The 21,611-nt window shown below is 38.4% G+C and overlaps 1 protein-coding gene across 2 annotated transcripts in view; it reads right to left on the bottom strand.

Moving 5' to 3' along the window:
* The window catches only part of ARID4B (AT-rich interaction domain 4B), an 88,140-nt gene extending 66,662 nt beyond the window's left edge, over positions 1-21,478 (bottom strand). For both annotated transcript variants that reach the window (XM_038132438.1, XM_038132439.1), the window contains exons 1-2: positions 21,222-21,478; positions 20,033-20,094 (exon numbers count right to left, since the gene is read on the bottom strand). In XM_038132438.1, the coding sequence (XP_037988366.1) occupies positions 20,033-20,038 (6 nt within the window). In that variant the 5' untranslated portion in view covers positions 20,039-20,094; positions 21,222-21,478. The remainder of the gene's footprint in view (positions 1-20,032; positions 20,095-21,221) is intronic.
* Positions 21,479-21,611: the final 133 nt, after the last annotated feature.

Below are 21,611 nucleotides of genomic sequence, written 5' to 3'. Positions count from 1 at the left end.
CTAAGTTAAATTCATTTTTTACATTGATAAACACCCTTTTGCCAACTGAAAGCTTCAGATGTTACTTGGGAGCATTATTTAAATGATTAGGTCTGGAAAACTTGCCTCATTTTTTAATTGTGCCACAGTTCTGTCTAGAGATGGTGCTATGAAAAGTTTGGGATGTTTCAAAGCACTGAAAAGAATTATATGCTAATGATATGCTTGCATTCCAAATGGATTGGAACAAAGATCATTTGATAGTTTAATCAAACAGACCAGTCCAGGCTGTTCCTGAGCAAAATGATGAAGTGACTATGTAAAGTCTGAAAAAAACAACAGTCAATGAAATCTCAAGAGGAAAAAACCCAAACAAACATATTTTTAAAACAATATGATAATTCTTGGGCATTATTTCTATTTCCAGTCAAAGATAATTTAATTATTGTTTTCTTTTTAAGAAGTTAGTTGCACAGTAAATTCAGTATTACGATATACAGAACAGGAAACTCTGTGTATGTGAAATGACTTGTCTGTGTTCTAGGTAACTGATAATACTGATGTTTTAGTTGACAGAAATATTTTTAGATAGTAAAACTAGCAAGAGCACAATCAATGAACAGATACTAAAATCTGATAGTTACCTAAGAATGCTGGGCTTTTCTTTACTGAAATTGTGGCATATTAAGATTCGGTTTACTAGCATTGATTTTAAAAATTATTTTCTGTTGTATAAAACTTCAGAAGCAAATTAATGCTAAATTGAAAAACTGTACCTAAAAAAAAAAAACCAAAAAAACACCACCAAAACTCAAAACCAACACCCAAAAAAGCTGAACCATAAACCATGACTCCTTTTTCTGCAAATATGAAATAAAATTTCTTGCCTTGGTCTGTTTCCACTGTTTGTACAATACTTTCTAAACTGGCTATGAGGAAGGAAAAGGGGGGAGGAGTTATTTTTGTTCCTAAGTCAGAACAGAAAGGGAAAGCTGAAGGAATTAATACAATTCAAAATCCATGAGCAGAATGAAATTTCTGAAACACCAACCCAAGTCAATTCACTAAACACAGCTATGATCTTATTAGTCTGACAATGTTTAAATATGTACTGATAAAGTTATATTCCAAAATTCTAAGCATTTAAGATGTTATTTTGTATAGTTGTATGAAATCATGACTGCAGCTGATTTGTAATTTAATATAAAGCACTTTTTAGACTACCATGTTAAAACTTTAACAGAGTAACCCATTAAATCACAACATTAGTCTGGTAAAAAATTAATGTGTAGCCTCTGGATTTGGTTTTTGCCATTGTTGCTAGCTAGGAGAATCATGGGGGAGTACACAAAAGTACTGGCATTACACAAAAGTAATGCCAAACCTACACACAACTGTCAAACAATACAAAACAAAAAACATAAATACAAAACAAAGCAAAAAAAGAGAACTTTTCTTACTGAGAATCAATCCTTCCTCAAGACACATTATTTAGTAAGTTAAGCACAACCAATCTGCACATGAAGGCTCTGCACAAATCCAAGCATTCAGGAGCTAAGAACTTGTGCACTGTGCTTCTGGAGACAAAATGAATTTGCAGCAGAGAGCCAACTGTACACAACAGTGTACCAAAAGTAGGGTAGTATTAAATGTCTAATGTCACAGCAACACAAGAAATTTTAGACAAGTGAGTGGATTTTACATCTGCCATGCTCCCTCCACTGCTGCGTAGCAATTCAGTGTAAAACTGCTGGCCAGGGACAAGACACTTAGAAAAGAACTATGAAAATTAGTTTGGGAAATACCTACAAAGAGACTGAAAGAACTTAATCTAAATACTTTATCAAATGTTAAGTTACAATGGATGAGATTCCTGGGAAAAACAAGCAAAAAATTAATTACACATAAAAGGTTATCAAGGTCATTCCTCTCAGCAGGATCATTTCAGCTGTATTATTCATAACAGGTGTCTGTAATACTCATTCTTACATTTAGGAATGAATATCCCACACTCTGCAGTGCTTACAGGCTTTTCTCATCCAAACACTACTTGCTACTGTTATTTCTTGTCTTAACAATATTGCAAATGGAGACAAGTGTACTTCTGCTTAGTAACTTTCAAGAGATGAAACTTCCTAGAGTAATCCTATTTCTAAAAGAAAACAACAACTTACGATGTAAATTTCATCTATATGTAGAAAAAAAAAAAAAAAGTATTTATATTTACCTATAGGCCCTGTATTTTGAACTGTCCCTCTGGAGTTTGATTTAATTACCTCATATATTTCTCTTAGTTGGTGCCTAAAACTGGACACAGGTATGGCCTAGTTAACTGCAAGAGAAGCAAATACAATTTCACACAAATTTCAAGTAATACTTTTAACATTCCAGTACGGCATTTGCCTTTTTGGCAGAAATATGACATTGCCTCATGTTCCATTTATTTTTTGGCTATTTTTCCAAGGACTGCCCCCTTAGGAGGCGGGGACAGCACGCAGCAGGTTCCATTTTCAAAGGCAGTGAACTACAAATGCAGCACGTACCACACCACGAAACTGGCATGTGTTGATGGTCCCCAGCTCAGCCTGCTGGCTACCTTCAGCCCCAGACACTAAAACCTTAGATAAGAAGGCAGCAAAGTTCTCCATTCAATGTGCTGGGAGTCTTGACTCATTGAATAAAGCACCAGCCTCACTCCTCCAGAGGATGTGAACTACTGCAAATCTGTGACATGAAGCACGTTAGAGGAAATGAGATGCCTGAAGGAGTCAGGAGTGCTTGAAAACTACCCTATTTTACAAACCACTATTACCAAATTCTTTCTGCCCAGTGGACAGAGCACCCAGTGCCACATGCCCACGTTTATAATACAAAGGAGACTTTCACAGTGCCATCACCTGCACTAACAAGTATCACAGACACCCACAAGTTAGCTAGAGTCCTTCACTGGATTCGGCCTATAGTGTCAGACTCAAGTGCTCTTTCACATTGCAAAGGAAAAAAAAACCAATATTGCAGGGACCTTTAATCTTATAGTCTAGGGCATTAAAACTCCCATGAACAGAGTTTTTAGGTTAAAAAAAGGATGTTAATATGCTGTGTAACTAGTTGCTTGAAGAGATCATAAGATCAATTAAAATACTCCATCACTTTGAACCTTTAAATCAACAGTCTTACTAAATACACACTAAAAGAATGATCAAGCTGCTTTTGAGGTAGCAGTTCAAACTAAGCATAATATGGCTATAGGTATTCACACTCAAATTCTGAATCAACAAGGAACTCCCACAGCTAAAACAAAATATTTTCGTAAAAGGCAGCTACAGAACATGAAGTCTTCTAAACAATTACCTGTGCTTTTCAAGATTCTGTGAATTGCCCCATACACAAAACAGCCTATGAAAGTAATCAGGAAAATCACTCAGTCAAAGAAATACCAGCTTTACCACTTCTGATTTGTGCTGATGTATGTCAAAACTCATTTTGCCACCCCCAGGCACTTGTGCGATGTCTCAGACAGACAGGAAGTATGCACATGGTTTCATCTCTGGTTGGAGCTCAACTTACCATAATACTAATTTTAAAAATACTCTGTACACAACTCCACTCAGCAACAATCTGTTCGCTTCTTTAGTTTGAAAAGCTCAACTGTTGGAGTCAGTCCCCACTTCCTCTCAACAAATTATGTAGGCCAAAGCTGGCTGCCTTGCCTTGTACTTATATTCATTGCTCTGAAATCCTGCAATCTTGTGGCTATTATAGCTCTCTGGTTTTTAGCCTCAAAGGCATCCCATTATAATGGATTAGAATTTCATAATGCATTTTTCTTAGTGCTTACAAAAACATAGCTTGTATTTAATACAGTTTCTTACTAGATTTCTGAAAAGGTAACAGTCATAATGTTTGATCTCTGCAAAGGAACAGGTGGAATAGGCCCTTTAGTTAAATTCAGGAGGGGAAGAAGAAAAATTGGGACTAATAAAAAAAATCTTATTTTAAGTGAGAAATTACTAACACAGTTTCTGCTGTATTTGCAACCAAAATACACAACTACCTGTATAAGAATCAAAATATGAATGTTTTGTGTAGAATTATGACAAGTGGCAAGAAGCAAAACTGATTGCTACAGAACTGACAGGAAACTTCTAAAAATGTAAGTACTTTAAAACCTAACTGGTGCAAAAGTATATAGCTTCTTTATGGTAGAAATCTAATGAAACAGAACTCTTCTAAATGCAAGTCACACTCATTTATTTGTTTTTTCCTGGTTCCTCTGAATAATCATCAGGATGGAGTTTTGATCATTATGCAAAGTTAGAAAATCAGTTTAGTAAAAAGGCTGGAACATATTTACTCCTCTGAGAAAGCTAGGAATGCTAAGATAAATATTCTAAAATCTCTGTATACCTGCAGAAAACAACAAAAAATGTAGTGATCAAAAAGAAATCCAATAAAATGAGTTTAAATAATCAAAGTTGGTGACACACACTACCTACTGCCAACATTAGTTCCTAATTTCTGATACTGGAAAAGGTGGGGGGAGATGTGTTCTGCTAGATGCTCACCACCAGCAGTTAAAACAGATGGTGTGTTCTTTCATAGTTCTTTTGTGAATTAAATTAACGACTCAAAAGTGTAAAAGGGGAATGCCTGGGCCCTACAAACTCCAATCCAATGAATGACGATGCCTCTCCCTGTGCATCCTTCCTTTTGCATCTGTTCTGATACACATTTGATTAGGGACTAAAGTGCTTCAACTCATGAATTCACTTGTTTCTGTTACTTTTGCTAAATTGCTATTCTTTCACTTTGCTACATTGTATCATTTTACTGCAAGATCACACAGCAGCATTAACAAAGTAGGAGCTGATATCTCAATGGGCAAACTGGCAGCCTGCCCCAAAGGACAAGATGAAGCAGTACTCCACAATAATTTAGAACAGGTAAAATTCTTGCAAAAAACCACAGAAATTTCAAAACTCAGAAAATAATCCTCTTCTTTTCCTGTGGGTGTTTGATAGCATTTTCAATATTTACCTTTTCACTGCACATTCTGGCACTTAAATTTCTTTTTTTTTCCAAATTGTAAAAATTGAATGTTTGAGGCCCTTAGCTGGATGGGAAAGATGACATTTACTATCCTACTTGTTTTTTCTTTAATATCTTGATAGTCAAGCTGTCTCTTCTTCAAATGATCTGAGTGTCAAACAAACGGCTTTTGGTCAAACATCTGCACTAAAACCCTGAAGTGGCTTTAAACTGGCTGAAAGCACTTCAGCACTGGAGTATATGCAAGGTCAAACTCAAGTTTGTATTCAAAGTCTAATCTACTTGGATAGCACTCAAAAAAACAGTTAATGTTAAGTTTTATATCCAGCACACATTATTTGCAAACAAAGCAGATTAACTGAGCATTCTCTAGGAATGCTCAAACTTTTGATTTTTATAGAGAACTAGTAAAATACCATTACCATTAGATCACTGAAGAAAACAATTTTTAATTAATCTGTGTTTGTAAAATAAGAAGTCCAGTTGTCAACTGAGAACTAATTTCAAGATTAATTTCAAAAATTTCAGAATTTACCACAAAAGAGGCGCTTTACTTAATTCAATTTATAAATGAGATCAGTCCTGTCAAAAATCACTGCTTGGTTTGACTTTCCTGGAAAATGTGATATTTAATGTGACTGGACTACAGATAACTTGTATCAAGATGATGATCCAGTGCTGAGGCAGTCTTTAAAAGTCTTTCAAGGAGCAGAGATCTACAGCAGAACAAAAAATTTAACCAGAGCTGTACAGCTGGACAAGCAAGATTGCTCACAAGTCACTGCCTTGCACAGGGTAGCCCCATTAGGTTTAACAGCATTAACAGACAGGAAGGCACACGTGAATCAGAAAACCTGTTTCAGGTTACACCACACTGGCAAAGAGATCAAAATATGAGAAAACATTCTTTCAGTCCTCTCATGGTCTTGCATGGATTTAACCCAGGGATGCCATTAGCTGGGAACAGTTTGACACAGCACATGCACCCAGAAGCACAGCAGTTACAGGAATAAGAATATGCAGAGTTTCTCCCCCTTCACAGAGCCTGACATTGCAATTAAAAACATCAGCTGGAGGAAGGGTCAATATCACTGCAAAGATAATTTCCTTCAATTACACCTCTGGCATCTAGTTTCTTCTGGTAAATTCAGACTTGGTGGAGATACAGTAATCTAAGTCTCCATTTCAGATTATATGAAATTAATAGCATGTAGCACAAAGACACCTTACCTACAGAAAAAACTCCAGTTCTCTCTACCAACTTGCCTTTTGCTTTTCTCCTGGCTTCTTCAAACAGGTTGTTTCCATCTCAGACAAAGTGCAAGGCTCAGATTCACTAAGATATAAATACAAGTAACAGAACCTGAAGATGCACTTTAGAACAGGCAAACAAGGCTATCCTCTGCTTTTCAGTGACTTGCTCTGAAAAAATATCCTCAATTTCTCCACTGGCTTCAGGAGATTTAGCATGCACAGACCAACAGTCTTGTCTTCCTTTCTAGGTCAGTGCCAGCAATAACTTTTAAGACTCTCATTTTGTAAACTAGCCAAACTAAAACTACTTTTCACTTGTTTTGGGTTTTGACAATGTTTGACTTCAACTAGATACACACTAATCTCTACACTTCTCCTTAGTTTTTAGCATTAAGGGAATCCTTCTTTGGAACATTTTGACAGATCTTCACTCCCGGTCTAAGCTAGCCATTTATTCCTCACCAGTAGCCTGCAATGCTATTCTTGTGTCTCCAAGGGAAACATGACACAAGAGCTAACAAAACACACCTCAATTGGATAAAACAACTAATACACCAAGAGTGCAATATTTTTGGCTTTAAAACAGTAAGCCCTTATATTTGGCTTTCCTCGAATTCCTGATGCCACAATTACGCTTTTGAAACATCTTATAGAATACAACTGTAATGAACTTCAAAGGCAAGCTGGCCAACAAACTGAAACTTTTAAAGAACTGCAGGTATATTCTAGATATTAAAATATATACATATGTGTTCATGTGCGTATAAAAGTAAGTGCAAACTTGACCATTATTACCTTCCCTGCATAAATTTCTGGAGTTAAAATTACAAGTATTATCAGGTATATGACAGGTATATCTATCCTGGTCTCTTTGATACAGTCTAGATGTATTTTTTAGTATCCCGATGATAATCCTTTCCTTTGTGGGTTTTTTTTTTCCCCTTTTGCATTTAACAAATATTCATTTTTCTCTCCAAACTTCCTGTGAATAAGATTCTGCTTTCTAATAAAAAATTATTTTACATTACATTAGCAAAGATACAAATAGCATACAATAACTACATGTATGCAAAGTATCAAGAGCGCTTCCGCCTTAGTCCACGCAGAGGCTGTATTTTCTAACATCTGAAGTACAGTCTTACAGTCTTTGAACTGACAGTAAATTATACTGCAATACAAATATCTATCTCCATACTATCTTTCTATAAAGGTATTACACCTTTCAAAATAGTAAAAAAAAAATTCTTCAGCTTCCTCTCCCAGTAAAAAAAAATGAAAAGGGAAAAAAACCTCCAGTAAAAATTTAAAGCAACCACGACTATTGCATGTGCAAAGAAAAAGGTGACTATGCATAAATAAGATTACATAAAAAGAGTTGCATCAGTCAAAGTTTTTCAATGTTCTGATTTCCCCCTAATATTCTAATGAAGCTATACATCTCTGAATAATGTACAGGACTATTAACAACAAGATTTCTTAACTCTATCTTCAAATCTCCTTAGAAACAGGCTACAGAACCCATGACACTACATTAAAGGCAATGAGAGACAAGACACAAACAGGGTTAAAGAGAAGTCAAGTATTACCATTACTATACTTGCACTACGTAGAAGCAGCCAAGCAGCACAAAAAACAATTAAAATTAGGTTTGCTCTGCCACTACAGTAAAATAGTTGGTTAAGAGTACAGTCAAGAAGAGCAGATTGGTTAAGATTTTCGCTATATAACTAATTATAATGACATAACCAATTATCTGGGTCTGAAAGAGAAAAAAGCCCCACATTATTTTCTGTTAAATTTCACGTTCTGTTAAATTTCACGTTTCTTACCCGCACCTACTAGGTCACTGCTGTCAGGTGAAATATACACATCCTTGCAGAACACAGATGTCTTCACTAAGCGGGACACTGGTCAGCTGGGGCAGCAAAGAAATTAGCACTACAAATAAGTTACCAAGGAAAACTGCAGTAAATTATAATAATGCTCACAAGCAGACCACTTCTACTATTGAATAAACTTGATTTTTACTTAAGATGGTCCTCTTCCAGAAAAATGTAAACATCATTTTCCACAATACGCTTTTCTTTCAAATGGACAGTTCCTCAAACTTTTAAGTAAATTGTAAATCCTTCCCTCACACTCTATGTTGAAAAAATCAACAACTTATTTGTATATCCCACTTTCCCGAGATTAATAGAAACAAATGCCTCTTCTAGAGTAAGGCATGTGTAACTCAGTACAATTGCATATGGGTTAAAAAAAGGTGAGGACTAAAATTTCAAGTCCACAGTTTTTATTTATCTTTTTTTCATCATAAAAACCACAGTGTTTCTTTAATAATATTCTTCTGTGAGCTAGTTTTACAAGTATTTTAACTTGCAGGTATACAATTCCTAACTTACATAAATTTAACAAACATAAGCACACATGCAAACTTCTCTCCTATCTCAATTCATTTTTGGAGAATACTATTGGCCAAATACTCTTGCATGGACATTAGCAAGCATATTAAAAGATAATAATAATTTCTCTTTCTCATTCCTCTCCCCAACAGCATTTCTCTTGCAGACTAAGAGTTCAGTATTTAAGTTTGTGAAAGGAAGTTTGGGGGAAAAATGCAAAATGTAGTCAATGTGGCAACTATTCAGAACAGTGATGCAAGATTTTCCATCAGAAAATACCCATAGCCAACCAAGCCTGCAAGCATTAAAAATAAAATAGATATTAAGAAAACAGAAATACCCAGCTGAAGACAAGTTTGGAGGAAATTTGTCAAGTGCTGCATAATTATGAAGGCATATTTTTGATGCATGCTGCACAGAAAGTGTAAGTGCCACTGCAGAAATACAGGGAGAAAGAACAATATACGTGCAGTTAGTATTTAGCTAGGCTACCTTTCAGACTTCAAGGAATCAAGAATCTAAACTACTTGTTTCATACCTTTTATCCAATTTATCCACCTAGAATACTTCTGTTTCTTTGGCCACTCATTGCTGCACCTGTTTCCAAAACATCTTTAGCTGGCTTAGCCTGTGACTAATGGCAGCCATTTCCAGGGAGTGACTATTTAAAGAAAGATCCTTGCTCAGATTCCACAAAACTCTTCAACATATTAAAGAACAGAGAATAAAATTTTTGAAGTTGCATAGGTAGTGTAAGAGACTGTTCACTGCTTTCAAGTGTGCTGAAGCTATTATGTAAAGCCCAGTTTTTTTCTTAAAAGTCTTTAAGCCTCTTATACTAAAACCTTCATTTTTTTAGCCTCTTTTCAGAAAGTAACATTTAGGATTACTCAAATGAAAGAGAAAAAGTCTACCTTAAGTTTTACTTAATAGTCTTTTTTATGTCAACAATTCTAATGTAACTTTCCACATGAAACCTTGTTCTGTTCTCTAAAGTTAAACAAGAGGCACCTCAAGAGGTCTTCAGTTCCAAGACACAATGCAGGAGTCTCAATGTGTCTCAATAAAATACCAGTGTCTCCATCAAATCACCAAGTTACAGTATCAACTTCATATGCCAATGAAATTCTAATTAATTATATGTTTATGATCATGTTTTTTCCCTAAGTCTAAGAAGATAATTGAAGAGAAATTCTGAAATACCTGGCTTAAAGGATAAACCTAATCTTCCAGTACTATTGCATGCCAAATCAGCCCAATGTAATATTTAATTTTACAGAAATTCTGTGCATCACCCTGCTAGAAGAGGAATACCCAGTTAAAGCATTCACACTGGCCTTACTAAGCATGTGCCCATGTACTACTTGGCTGGAATGCTGTTTCAGTGGACACAAAAGCTGTTTGAAGAGAAACTGCCAGAAAAAAGAGGAAAGATGGTGCAGTTCCTTTAAGACTAAGGAGTTTTTTTGTAAACACGAGTCCATCTGCACATCCCATTCAAGTATTGCAGTGGTTTGGGGTTTTTTCCCAAGTTTAATTCTGAGCATGATTTAAACATGGTAAGGACATCCAGCTACAGAAGATAGCATAGTTCTCAAACTGTATCTGGATTTGTCTGTAATCAAGTACCTGGGAAGGAAATTTACCATTTCCTTTTGTTTTTTTGCTTCTTTTTAATATATATATGTATATTTATATGAAGATCTTAAAAGCTGATATGTCTCCTCAAACCTCCAACTAAGTAAATACAATACACATAACTAGAGAAACTTGATGAGGCCAGCTTAAGTATCATGGATCATTTTTATTCCACATAATAAATGCTATGTTTAATATTTATTGTCAGACCATAATTAGTATTTTATTACACCATTTCATATGTTCGAATAAGTGCTGTTGCACAGGAAGTTACTCCCATGACAAAAAGGAAGATTTTTCTCTATTTAAATGTAAAAAAGAGTACGCATAATTTTACTGAACTGTAATCAGTGTTACTTGAGCCACAGATAAAAACATTTCACTAATTTAAAGTTGACCTACTACCACCTGAGTTGCTCTCTAGATGCTACCAATGCCACATACACCAGTGAAAAAGTCTGTCATAGCAGGACATACATCTTTCTCTCTCATATATATTATTATTACTATCCTGTCACCAAATAAGCATTTGTTTTACAGTACAGAATGTAACAGCTTATTCACTTTACTTGCATGTAAAAACCTAAATCACCCTACACTGGCAAGTGTACATATAAATATGTGATTTTTAAGTGTACAATGTATGAAATAGAAGATTTTTAAAAAATAAAATGTTTATTAAATGTTTATAAATGAAATATGTTTACCTTGTCAATCCAACATTTTGGCTTGTATCGGGCAAAGTGAAATGAAATCAGAATATTAGCTCAACAGCCAAAGAGCTACTAGCTAAAAAAAACTGAGTTAGTGTAGACAGGCATCTAATATACATACTAATACTTTCTGAAACTTCATGTTAAATTATTCCAGGGAACACACTTGGCAGGAGCCTTGGCAGTCCAATTCCAAAATGGATCAAGAATAACAGAATATATTTGAAGAGTGACTTTGCAGGTTTCAACCCATGTATCCAATATAGTATGTCACCAATGACACAATCTTTTGTACTACTCGAATTTTAGGAATGTAAATAATGCACTAGTAATCTGTGAGTAAAGGACAGAATCCAAGATTTAATGTCTTTTAAATTGTCCAACATTGCAGGAAAATAGGCAGGAAATTCTGCAAAGAAGACAAAGACATCACACAGTTACGTAAATCACGTCCTACGTGTAAAGGTATGTGGATCATCATTGTAAAGTTCTGGAAGAGCACCTCAGAATGAATCTGCATTTAGAAAATGGAAATTACTCAAAGTTGAATTATCATCTCCATTTTTGTTTCTGTTCCAGGCAGCAAGGTATTGGTACAGATCAAACCCTCATTTTCAAACAGTACTGCAGTCTTACTTATGCTTAAGTATTTCACTATCTCCCTTGATGCCCATCTAGCAGGGCAACCTTCTAAAGAAACTGAAGTGGAAATTTATAAAATTATTGCTATGTTTTCAAAAGTGCATTTATATTTATGGAAGTACAAAGATTAAGAAGGATATATATTTTATTTTCAAGTTTAGTGATGTAATTTGAAGTTACATTCATTTAATATTGCAGCAACACCTATCTTTCAATAAGCAGAGCAGTAAAATAAGTTTAAAATGTGAAAACACATTTTCCATTACAAATTCCTGAATTCTGAAATGCTAGTATAACATGTACTCATTTAAAAAATGTCTCAATCCCTTATTATTTCTCCCAGGAAAAGAAGTTATGCCAACCTAAGTGTCACAGCATTAACAAAAAGATTAACTTAACACTCTTTCACTTAAATGCTCATAAAGGATATTGGAAAGTCTCTTCCACCATTTTAAATTAATTTAAAGTATTCTTTGAGATCTTAGAAGAATGTATTCCACATTTATTTTAAAGAAAACATGGAGTGGACTATTTTAAATGCACAAATGAGATTTAGCACTTGCAATCTGCTCTTGAGAGGATAGCTGAAAATAGGAAGAAAAAAAATTATCACAGTGGATCAGGTTGCCCTGCCACAAACTGAAACAGTTTTTTTCAAATCAGAAGAGAACGTGAAAAAACAAATTACTCCCTACTACATTATTTATTACAGCTGAAACCTTGCATCAGATACACTTGGATCTGAATTTTGCTGAAGTCAAATCCCATTTCGAAGGATTGTGTTAAATGATGAGGAATACTAAGTTAGAAGGACACATAAGAGGGAAAAGGAAAAGGATCACAGATAAAAGCTCAGCTAGAACACCAGTTCTTAGAAAGGAAGATAACATATCATCCAAATATCTGCATCAAGTTTGTGGTAATAAGCAGAAAATGTTATGCACCTCACTCTACCATCTCCAACTGGCATTAGCACCCAACTGTCACCAAGTCTCCACTTGTCTACCCATAAATATACAGGCCGTCTTAACACATACAAAAAAAATTGGAAGCTTTACTTCAATTCCCTTCAACTTCCTTATCAGAGTGATGTAACTACTCCCCATATTATCATTCCGTATTGTTTTAGTTTGGAATAAAGGTAGCACAATTGCTTACATCTTCCATCCATTGGTAAAAGTACCTATTGTCAAAATGTATTATAGGCATATAGAGATTGTCACCTTTATAGGACAGAAATTTAATATTTATAAAAATCTTTCTACAGAAAATTATAATACCAACCGTTTCTCTAATTTAAGTAGAAATAAACAGGATTGTTATTAATGGTATTCTTTCCAAATGCTGAAGAACTTGAAGGAGGAGGGAAAGCAAAGCTTATACTGGCCTCAAAAAATGAGGTTTTTCATCTGATACCATCTCTTCTCTCCATTTTTTGAAATCAGTGTTTATCATACTGAAAATTGGATTTTATTCATTCCTTTCAAGACACAGCATCAATTCAATTAAATCTTTTCACTTAATATCTTCTAGAAAATATGGACTTCAAACCTGTAAAGAAGTCTGGTGTTCTAGGTATCAAGAAAGCACAAAAAATCTTCTGTGGCAATTTCACCTGTAGAGAGTTTACAAAATGTTTAACTGAAGGACTGACTGTAAACTGCTAATTTGGCAGAGGGGTGGGGAAGGATGTGTGTTCACACGCAGTTTAAACCAATCCTAATCAGTCTTGGTGCACTTCTGCTTTTGTTCCCTTTCTTCCTCTGCCAGGCATCAGTCAGGACAGGAACAGTCTGCAAGTGAAGAGTATATGTATCTGATTGTTTCTAATTTCAGCTTAGTTCCGTGTACTCTGGCACCACACAAATGGAGTGCTAGCACAGAAGACAATGCGAACAAACAGCCAAGAGTGGAAGGAGGAGACAAGACTGCATTCTTCCATGACCATACAATACCTTAATTTGACAAACTACTTATGAAACAAAATCCTTTGCTTCAAGTTGTTGGGAGACAAACCAACAGATTAAACAGCAAGAACAGCAAACTCCTCTGCACAAGAACACTGTTATTCACATTAGTCCAACCTAGGTGATCTGCTCTGCAACAAAGCTCTACAGATATCAGCATTCACACTTAGCTTAAATGACAACTGATGAATGCTGTCTCTAGTTACTCCATAAGGAGATCTGTATAAGACACAATCAAGGACTACTTAAACTAGAAGTTCTGGATGCTAGAAAGTCTCTTCTTTGGAGTACTGACTACCATCTAGAGCAAATATAGGCTCAAAGACAACAGCAATGGGAGCAAGTAACTCCATGTTAACTGTAATGATGCCTTTTCCTACGGTTTTCACTCACAGTAAGGAAAATGCCTTTACATAGTTCTGCATAATTTTCTTCATAATTAAGACAGGTTCAGGTACCCCCAAAATAGTACTCCACATTCAATTAATTAATAGATACTCACTCGAAGTCACTGTCACACGAGTGGTCGCACATAAAGCAGCTTAAATCAGCTTAGGCTCATCTCAGTCCTAATTTTCTACAGGTAACTCAGCAACACCCTCCACCACCCTGCTCTGACATTCTCACAACTGGCTTTCAGAGCTTGCTTACAAACACTTCTTGCTAAACAGGTCATGACTGCTTTATAGTCTGCCAAGCAAAAAAAAAAACCCAAAAAAACCAATAGTGCTCTCTTTATTGAATCTCTCCCCTGGTTCAAACTAATCTTCAGAAGGAAAATAGATGTCTTGTCAAGTATTGAATATCAAAGTGGCTTGCTGTCTTTTCCTTACTTGAATTCCCTGAAATATCCCCTCATCTGGTCACCCCATGTTAACAGAAAAAAAGAACAAAAAACCCAACTACCCAGATTTATGACTTTCCATCAAAACCATTTAAAATAATTATGGTAACACATATTAAATCACTAACATTTAGTTTATACATAGGGCTAAACAATTTTTCTCAGTTCCCTGGAGGCCTTTTGAAGTCTTCTAGAAGTCTTTAAAAATCCATTCCAAGCACATATCCAAGCAAGACAGCAAGCACAGTAACTGGACAACTCTAAGTGCTAAGTGGAAAAGGCAAAAAGTAGTATTTTTTACCAAAGCACATCAATTAAAAACCAAGCAGCCACAATACCTGACTTCTCAACATTTCTCAGCTGTGACTCGAATCACATTTAAGGCAGAAATAGTTTGAGATCCATGGTTTTCAGCTTTGTACATTTCAGTAACAACAGCTGAAGGGCCTATTAGGTAGAAATGCAGAGAATCCAACTGTTGCATTTCACAACAGGTAGTGAACAGAAAGTGGGTTAACTACTTTCAAGTAAGTATGAACTGATAAATAATCGAGCATTTGGATGGCTGTGTATAATGTTAGGGTGCCAAGTAAAGATAAGCCCTAGGTTTTTCTGTAAAATTTGTTACCTTCTCAATGAGGTCACCTCAAACTCCCTTTTATTCTTTAGCCTATTATAAAAGCATGTATTTCTAAGGAAAATGTGTGTATCCGTAGGATTTAAACAAAAATGTGAAACCAATTTGTGACAACAGTATCATTTCCACCTTGTCAAAGTTAGCACTATTTTTCAGTTTACTCAATCAGCAAAGCATTCAGATTAAGTATTTGATAGTGAACGTAAAGTTTAATATATCAAAACCTTTGCATTTTGTTTCAAAGGGCTTTTCAACTACAATGCAGAATTTCTTTGAAAACAGATATGCAATGTGTATCACAGCATGCTTCTGCTCTGCATGTATACAATACTTGTTTTGGATTACAAAGTGAAGTGAATAACCATCCCAAAGTGTTCCAGTGAAGATATGCACATTCATTATTCTGCCTACTAACATTTTGCTTAGACAGTATGCTCATACAATAGTTATGCTGCTGTGAGAGCATTGATCCAAAAATCTTTCACCAACTTTGAAGATAATAATACAGGCAACTTAACTGTACTAATGCTCAAAGTTTATTACAACTTCAGTCTTCTCAGTGTAAGACAGTCTTTTTTCCACTATGTGGGCTAATTAACTCCGAGCCCTTATAAACCAATACAACCATTCAACAGCCACATACTACCATGCAGATCTGAGTTCAAGACTTCCATGCTGTTTAGCCACTGTAAAATATACAAAGACTAGCATTTTAAAAGTGCAAATGAACAATTTCAAAATAACATAGATTATTCCAACATGATTTGTAATTGCTTGGTGCAAGTGGTGTTTGCTTTCCTTTCTACATAATTATGCAAGCACGAGGAAGTCAATAACTGCCTCTGATCACTTGTTCGAACTGGAACATCAGGAAAGAATTTAAGAAAACCATTTTTCACAATACAAAAACAAGTTATAGGGTAAAACCACCTCTTAAGACTTACCTGTACTCCTGCCTCCACCACAAAAACTATTCTAACAGTACTCTTCCCTTAGAAATCTCCATTTCTGCTGTAACTCAAATAGTTAACCAGAAAGTAAAAGGTCACTACATTCCACAACTGGTTTCCAGCCTACATAAAACCAATGGGATTTTCAACTGACTTGTGCTCAAAGTTGGAAATTAGTGGCTGAAAAGTTTACTAGATATTTTACTTCTGTCTTCAGCCATACTGGCAGAGAACATGAGCAATGATCTGGCACACATTAAGGGAAAGCAGCTACGGCATCAGTGTGCACAAGTGATCTCTCTGGGTAGCTAGAGAGGTCACTAGGACAGACTACTGAAACAAAAATGTAAATTCAGGAAGAATTAAAACCAAACCAATACAAAAAATCCACCATAAACCACAGGCCACTTTCTTAATTTGTTAGCGTGGCAACTTTGAGCAAGCATCCAGGAACATCTAGGATTACCAAAGACAAGTATCAACAACCATTTAATTATTTGTACTCTACAGAATGAAAACCATTAACATGCAAATAGTATCAAATCATTTCAGATCTCTTATTTCATAGAGCATTGCTCTAGCTTCTGGGACATCTACTCTTTTGATCCCCACTCAGCAGCGAACTTTTTAACTACAGTGAGTATATTAACTTCATTCACATATTTATCTATTAAACAAATGCCATGATACATATTAAAAATCTCATGAGCATTTGCAGCAGTTCTTAGTACAAATCATTGGAGAAACCAAGCTTGTGTTTATTTCTCTCTTTCAAAGCAGACACTTTGCTTTCAGGGAGTTTATTTCCTGATTCTGAAGCTAAAAAAAAACCAACTCTATAAGAATGCTTTTACATATATTGCTACCTGCATAGTAAGTACTCATTTGATGGCATGCAATTACTTTTTAAATCATCAAACAGATTCTACATTCTTCTGACACATACTTAATGCAAAAAGGCCTTATACAGAAGGTGCTGAATTAAACAGCAAAAAAAACTTCACATCATGCAAGCAATCCTAGCCATTATCTACAAAAGTGTACTAACTATCAGAGGTCAATCAACACAGGAAAAAGCCTGATTTAGTAGAACATCACAATAACAAGCATAATTCTATTAACACTTGAACACTTCTTGTAAGACATATTTCAAAAGTCTCATTTTAAGTGGTCTTAGAAGTCCATGGGAAGACTACTTAATACACTAAAGTTACTGGTTTATACGAGGGGCTTTATTTCCTTGGATTAAGCTGGGTTATTACAAGGAGAGCAATTATACCAACAGCTTTGGAAATCTCTTAGCAGGCAGCATACCTCTCTTGTGTCAAAGCGTTGCGAAATGCAAGAACACAAGTGATTTTCAGTTTTTGTGTCAATACAATTGTTGGTTCTGTTCCTAAATATACCTCACTGTGCTTTACAAAGAAAGATCAACATTTTATCCATACCACATAGGTGAGCGGAAAGGAGTCAGTAAAGCTAATTGAATTGTTCAAGTTCACATAAAGAGACAAGGTACCAACAAGGAATCCAGTTCTAAGGCTCTGTGCACCAGAATCCACAATGAAAGAATGACCAAAGCATAAATCAAAACAGAGGCCTCAATCATGCAGTCAGAAGCAAGTCCATATCAGCAGACTCTAGGCGAGACTAGGTCTTAAAGCATTAAATCCTTTATATGCTGAAGTGTCCTTGAGTATCCAAAGAGCGTGCTCTTTGGATAACTGAAAAAATAAATGCACAGAAATATACAGTCATATTTAAACAGTATCTTGATCTAATATAGTCAATGTTACCTTGAAGTGATACAAACAGAAAGCTAATAATTCTCTTAAGCATTCTCCCTTACTGCTTCTTTTTGGACTAGCTTGTATCCTTATAAGCTTAACTAATAAATTACAAATTTAAGCCAGCCAGAAGGACTGATCCACTGTATAACTCCTATAATCTTGGTTAGGTTGTTGAATCTTAGAAATGTCTTTGGAACTACAATTCTGTTAAAAGTTTCCCTGTAATAACTAAAGCTTCAAAGTAATGACTTACAGATTAACCTCCTTTAACACTACAGGGCACAGTAAATAAAGTACTGGAGTTATCTCAAGCATACGTAAGTTTAGCACTACACACACACACACAAATTGCAAAAGCTACAGACTTAAACTTAACACCTGAACGCTCTGACAGAATTTATCCTAACTTTAAAAATAAACATGCAAGAGTAGCACAAACCTTACTAAAGAATAAGTAAGCTGTGAGGGTTTTCAAAAAAATACAGGTCTAATAACAGGTTTTTGTATTTGTTACTCTAAATTTAATCATCTGTTATACATTCAATTCAGCCTGAAGTGGATCTGTATCACTATTTCACAGAACACTTTGCGCTGCACTTGTGATCTGACCTCCTCATGCTCCCAACTGTCTATCTACATATTAATATGGCTCTAAAACCTCAGTATCTGAACCTAATCTCTATGGTAACTGTAAGATTTGTTTATATTGAAAAAGAATATTAGAAACATATGTAAATTTAACTGTCATTTAAATAAGTGTTTTTTTCCTTCTGGGGAAAAAAAGCTCCCTATACTGCCTCCTATTTATCTTGCTTCCATCTCCAGTATCCCCACCAGGCAATGAGCCACATTTGGAAAGCTCCCTATCATACAACTTCAACAGCCTGTTAGTGTAAATTAATAAATAGTTTACTTTTAATAAGACAGACGTGAGTAGTATTTTAGATCTTAGCACTTGGTAAAGAAAAATCATAGGGCAATTAAAACATGATTTCTAAAAAATACTATCATGAAGTCACCAAAGTAAAAAAAAAAACCATGCTAAACCCTTAAGAGCTATACAGAAAGACTTTGCTGCTCAGCCACTCAGATCAGTCTAGAAATTAGAAGAGTCTATATCATTTACTGTTTCCAGCAGTGAATATAGCACTGTGTGCACATTTTACATAATACTTATTCACAGACAGTGGGCAAAAACTCTGATAAGTAGAAGAACCCACATACAGACTACTCTTTTTTATTAACAAATACCAAAGAATTGATGCATCACAGGTTTGTAACAATTGTTTTTTATAAGATTTATAGTATTCTGAAACGAGATTTCCTGCTGCCCGGCAGGACTGGTAGCTGAATTACATGGGGGTGACGGCAACACAAATGGCAGTTTGAGCGAGACATATCAGCAAAATGGTAAAAAAAACCTTAACAAACACAGTTGTTAAAAACTACTTTTAGGTACACAGTTCTTGGCCACACACAGAAGAAATCATTCTATTCCACTGAAACGATCTTTTCTGCTATTTAGCTTGCATAATACACCAAACATAAGTAGTCTAGAAAGGTCTAAGGGAAGAAAAATGCATGACAGTGAGGTACATGAATACTACACAGCACCGAGAGGAAAATTAGAACCTGTTTGAAAATCTTTCCGCACCTTACAGCAATCATTTCATTGCGGAGAATCGCTTACTTGCACCCTCCCCGATCACATCAAGATTACTCATTCAACAAAACTCCTATTGACGAATAGAAAGTAAGTAAATCTACCCTCTATTCAAGTAAACAATGTTGTAGAGCCAGCATTTCCCTCACAACGTTACTTTCTCGAGCAGGGTGACTCTGCCCTGCTCCTCCATGAAGCAAGCTCAGCCCAGGCAGCCATGTCCTTATTCTCCTACAAACAATGTTTCTGAAGGAGAACTGCCCCTGCTCGGGGAACTTACAGCTTCCCCCAGCATAACGCGGCGGAGCAAAGCCCGCCCCACGATCAGCAAACGAGCCAAGGCACCGAAACACGGCAGTGGGGGCGAAGCTGCCCGCAGTCTGGATCTGCACCAGCACCGAGCCTCGCACCGGGGTCGGGACAGATGGACTGACAGATAGGACAGCATTTTTCCATGCAACCCTCCCTCCTTTCCCCTCCCAGGCACACGAGCGAGCGTTTTACCTTCATGATGAGCTCAGGCTGCGGTAAAAGCCTCGATCGCGGCTGAGCGGCCGAGGCTGGACCTGGAATTTAAAACAAAGCGCTAAGGCACCGCACCAGCCGCTCGCACCGGGCGGGGGGAGGGGAGCCAAACATCGGGTGGGGGCGCTGGGCTCCTCCCGACAGTCCCCCTTTCCTTCCCCGGATTACCCCTTCTCCCGCGGCTCACCCCCTTCCCTCTTTCCTCGGCCGCCGTTTCCCCCCCCCGGCTCCCACACGCCGCGGCTTCCCCTACACTCGCTGCCACTGACGCCATTTCTGTCAGAGGAGGAGAAACTTGCCACAACAACAACCCACCCCCGGCTGCCGCGGGAGGGGGAGGCGCCCCGGCCGCCTCCCCGGGGCGCTGCGCCCCCTCCCCGGGCACCGAGCGGCGGGAGGGCACCCGCGGGGGTCCCAGCGCAGACAACAGCCCCCTCCTGGCTTTACCGCGGGGAGAGGGAGAGAGGAGAGGAGGAGGGAGAGAGGGAGGGAGGCTCTTCCTCCATTGTACGGGGAAGAGTGCCCGTGTGCACGACGGTGGAGCGGGGTGCCGGGAGCAGTCCCCCCAACCCCAACACACACACACACGCTTTTGTAGGGGCTGCGGCTCCGGATCGCGGCGGCTCCTCCTCCCTCCGTCTCCCCCCCTAAATAAAGGAAAGCGCTGACTCCGCCGCAGGAGTTTCGGCAGCAACAGCCGCAACTCCCCGGCTCGGCGCAGCGGGTCCGGGCGGGGGGAGGGAGGGAGAGCAAGCAGGAGGCGGCGGAGGAGGGGAAGAAAAGGAAGAAGAAGAAGAAAAGAAGGGAGCGGGGACGGGGAGGGAGGAAGGGAGGGGGGCGGGGAGAAAGGGGCCCGACCTGCTCGGCGGGGACACGGAGCGTGTGTCTGTACGAGTGTGGAGGAGGGGGCTCCGTCCCTCCCGGCAGAGGGGCTGGAGGAGAAGCCGCCGGTCCCTCCCCCCGGCCCGCCGCTGGGTGTTTGGGGTGGGGGGGGAAGACGAAGCATCGGCGAGTCCCGCCGCAGTCTCGCTACCAGGAGAAAAACAAGCGCCCCCCTCCCTCCCTCGCCGCCGCACGCCCGGCCCCGCGCCCCCACGGGGCCCCCCGCCGCCTCCCCGCCCGCCGCCGGCGGGGCACGGGGGCTCCTTCCCCGGCTCGGCGCCCTCACCTTTGTTCCGCGGCGACCGCCCGCCCGCTACTCCCCCGGCCCGAGGCGGGGGGCACGGAAGGGAACTGGGCGAAGGCTCCTCTCAGCTTCGGGCACTCCCGGCCCCGGTCAACGCTGCTGCAGCGGCTCCGCTGGCGGCGGCCCCGCACGGCGCGCGGAGGGGCCGATCCGTCCTGCGCGGCCCCGGCGGCGGTGACTGCACGGCTCGGTCCCCCTCCCCCTCCCGCACCGATGACTGACTGACGGGCGAACGGGAACGGCCACGCCCCCTTCTCCACCTCCCCCATTGGGCCGTGTCCCGCAGGGCCCGCCTACCCCGCGGTCCCATTGGCCTTCGTGTCGGAAATACTGACATCATTCTTCTCCACTTCTATGGAAACTGAGACTCGG

This window comes from Motacilla alba, chromosome 3 (assembly GCF_015832195.1).
Source record: "Motacilla alba alba isolate MOTALB_02 chromosome 3, Motacilla_alba_V1.0_pri, whole genome shotgun sequence".
NCBI lineage: Eukaryota > Metazoa > Chordata > Aves > Passeriformes > Motacillidae > Motacilla > Motacilla alba.
The sequence above is the reverse complement of the archived record's forward strand: the minus strand, read 5'-3'. Positions and strand labels throughout refer to the sequence as shown.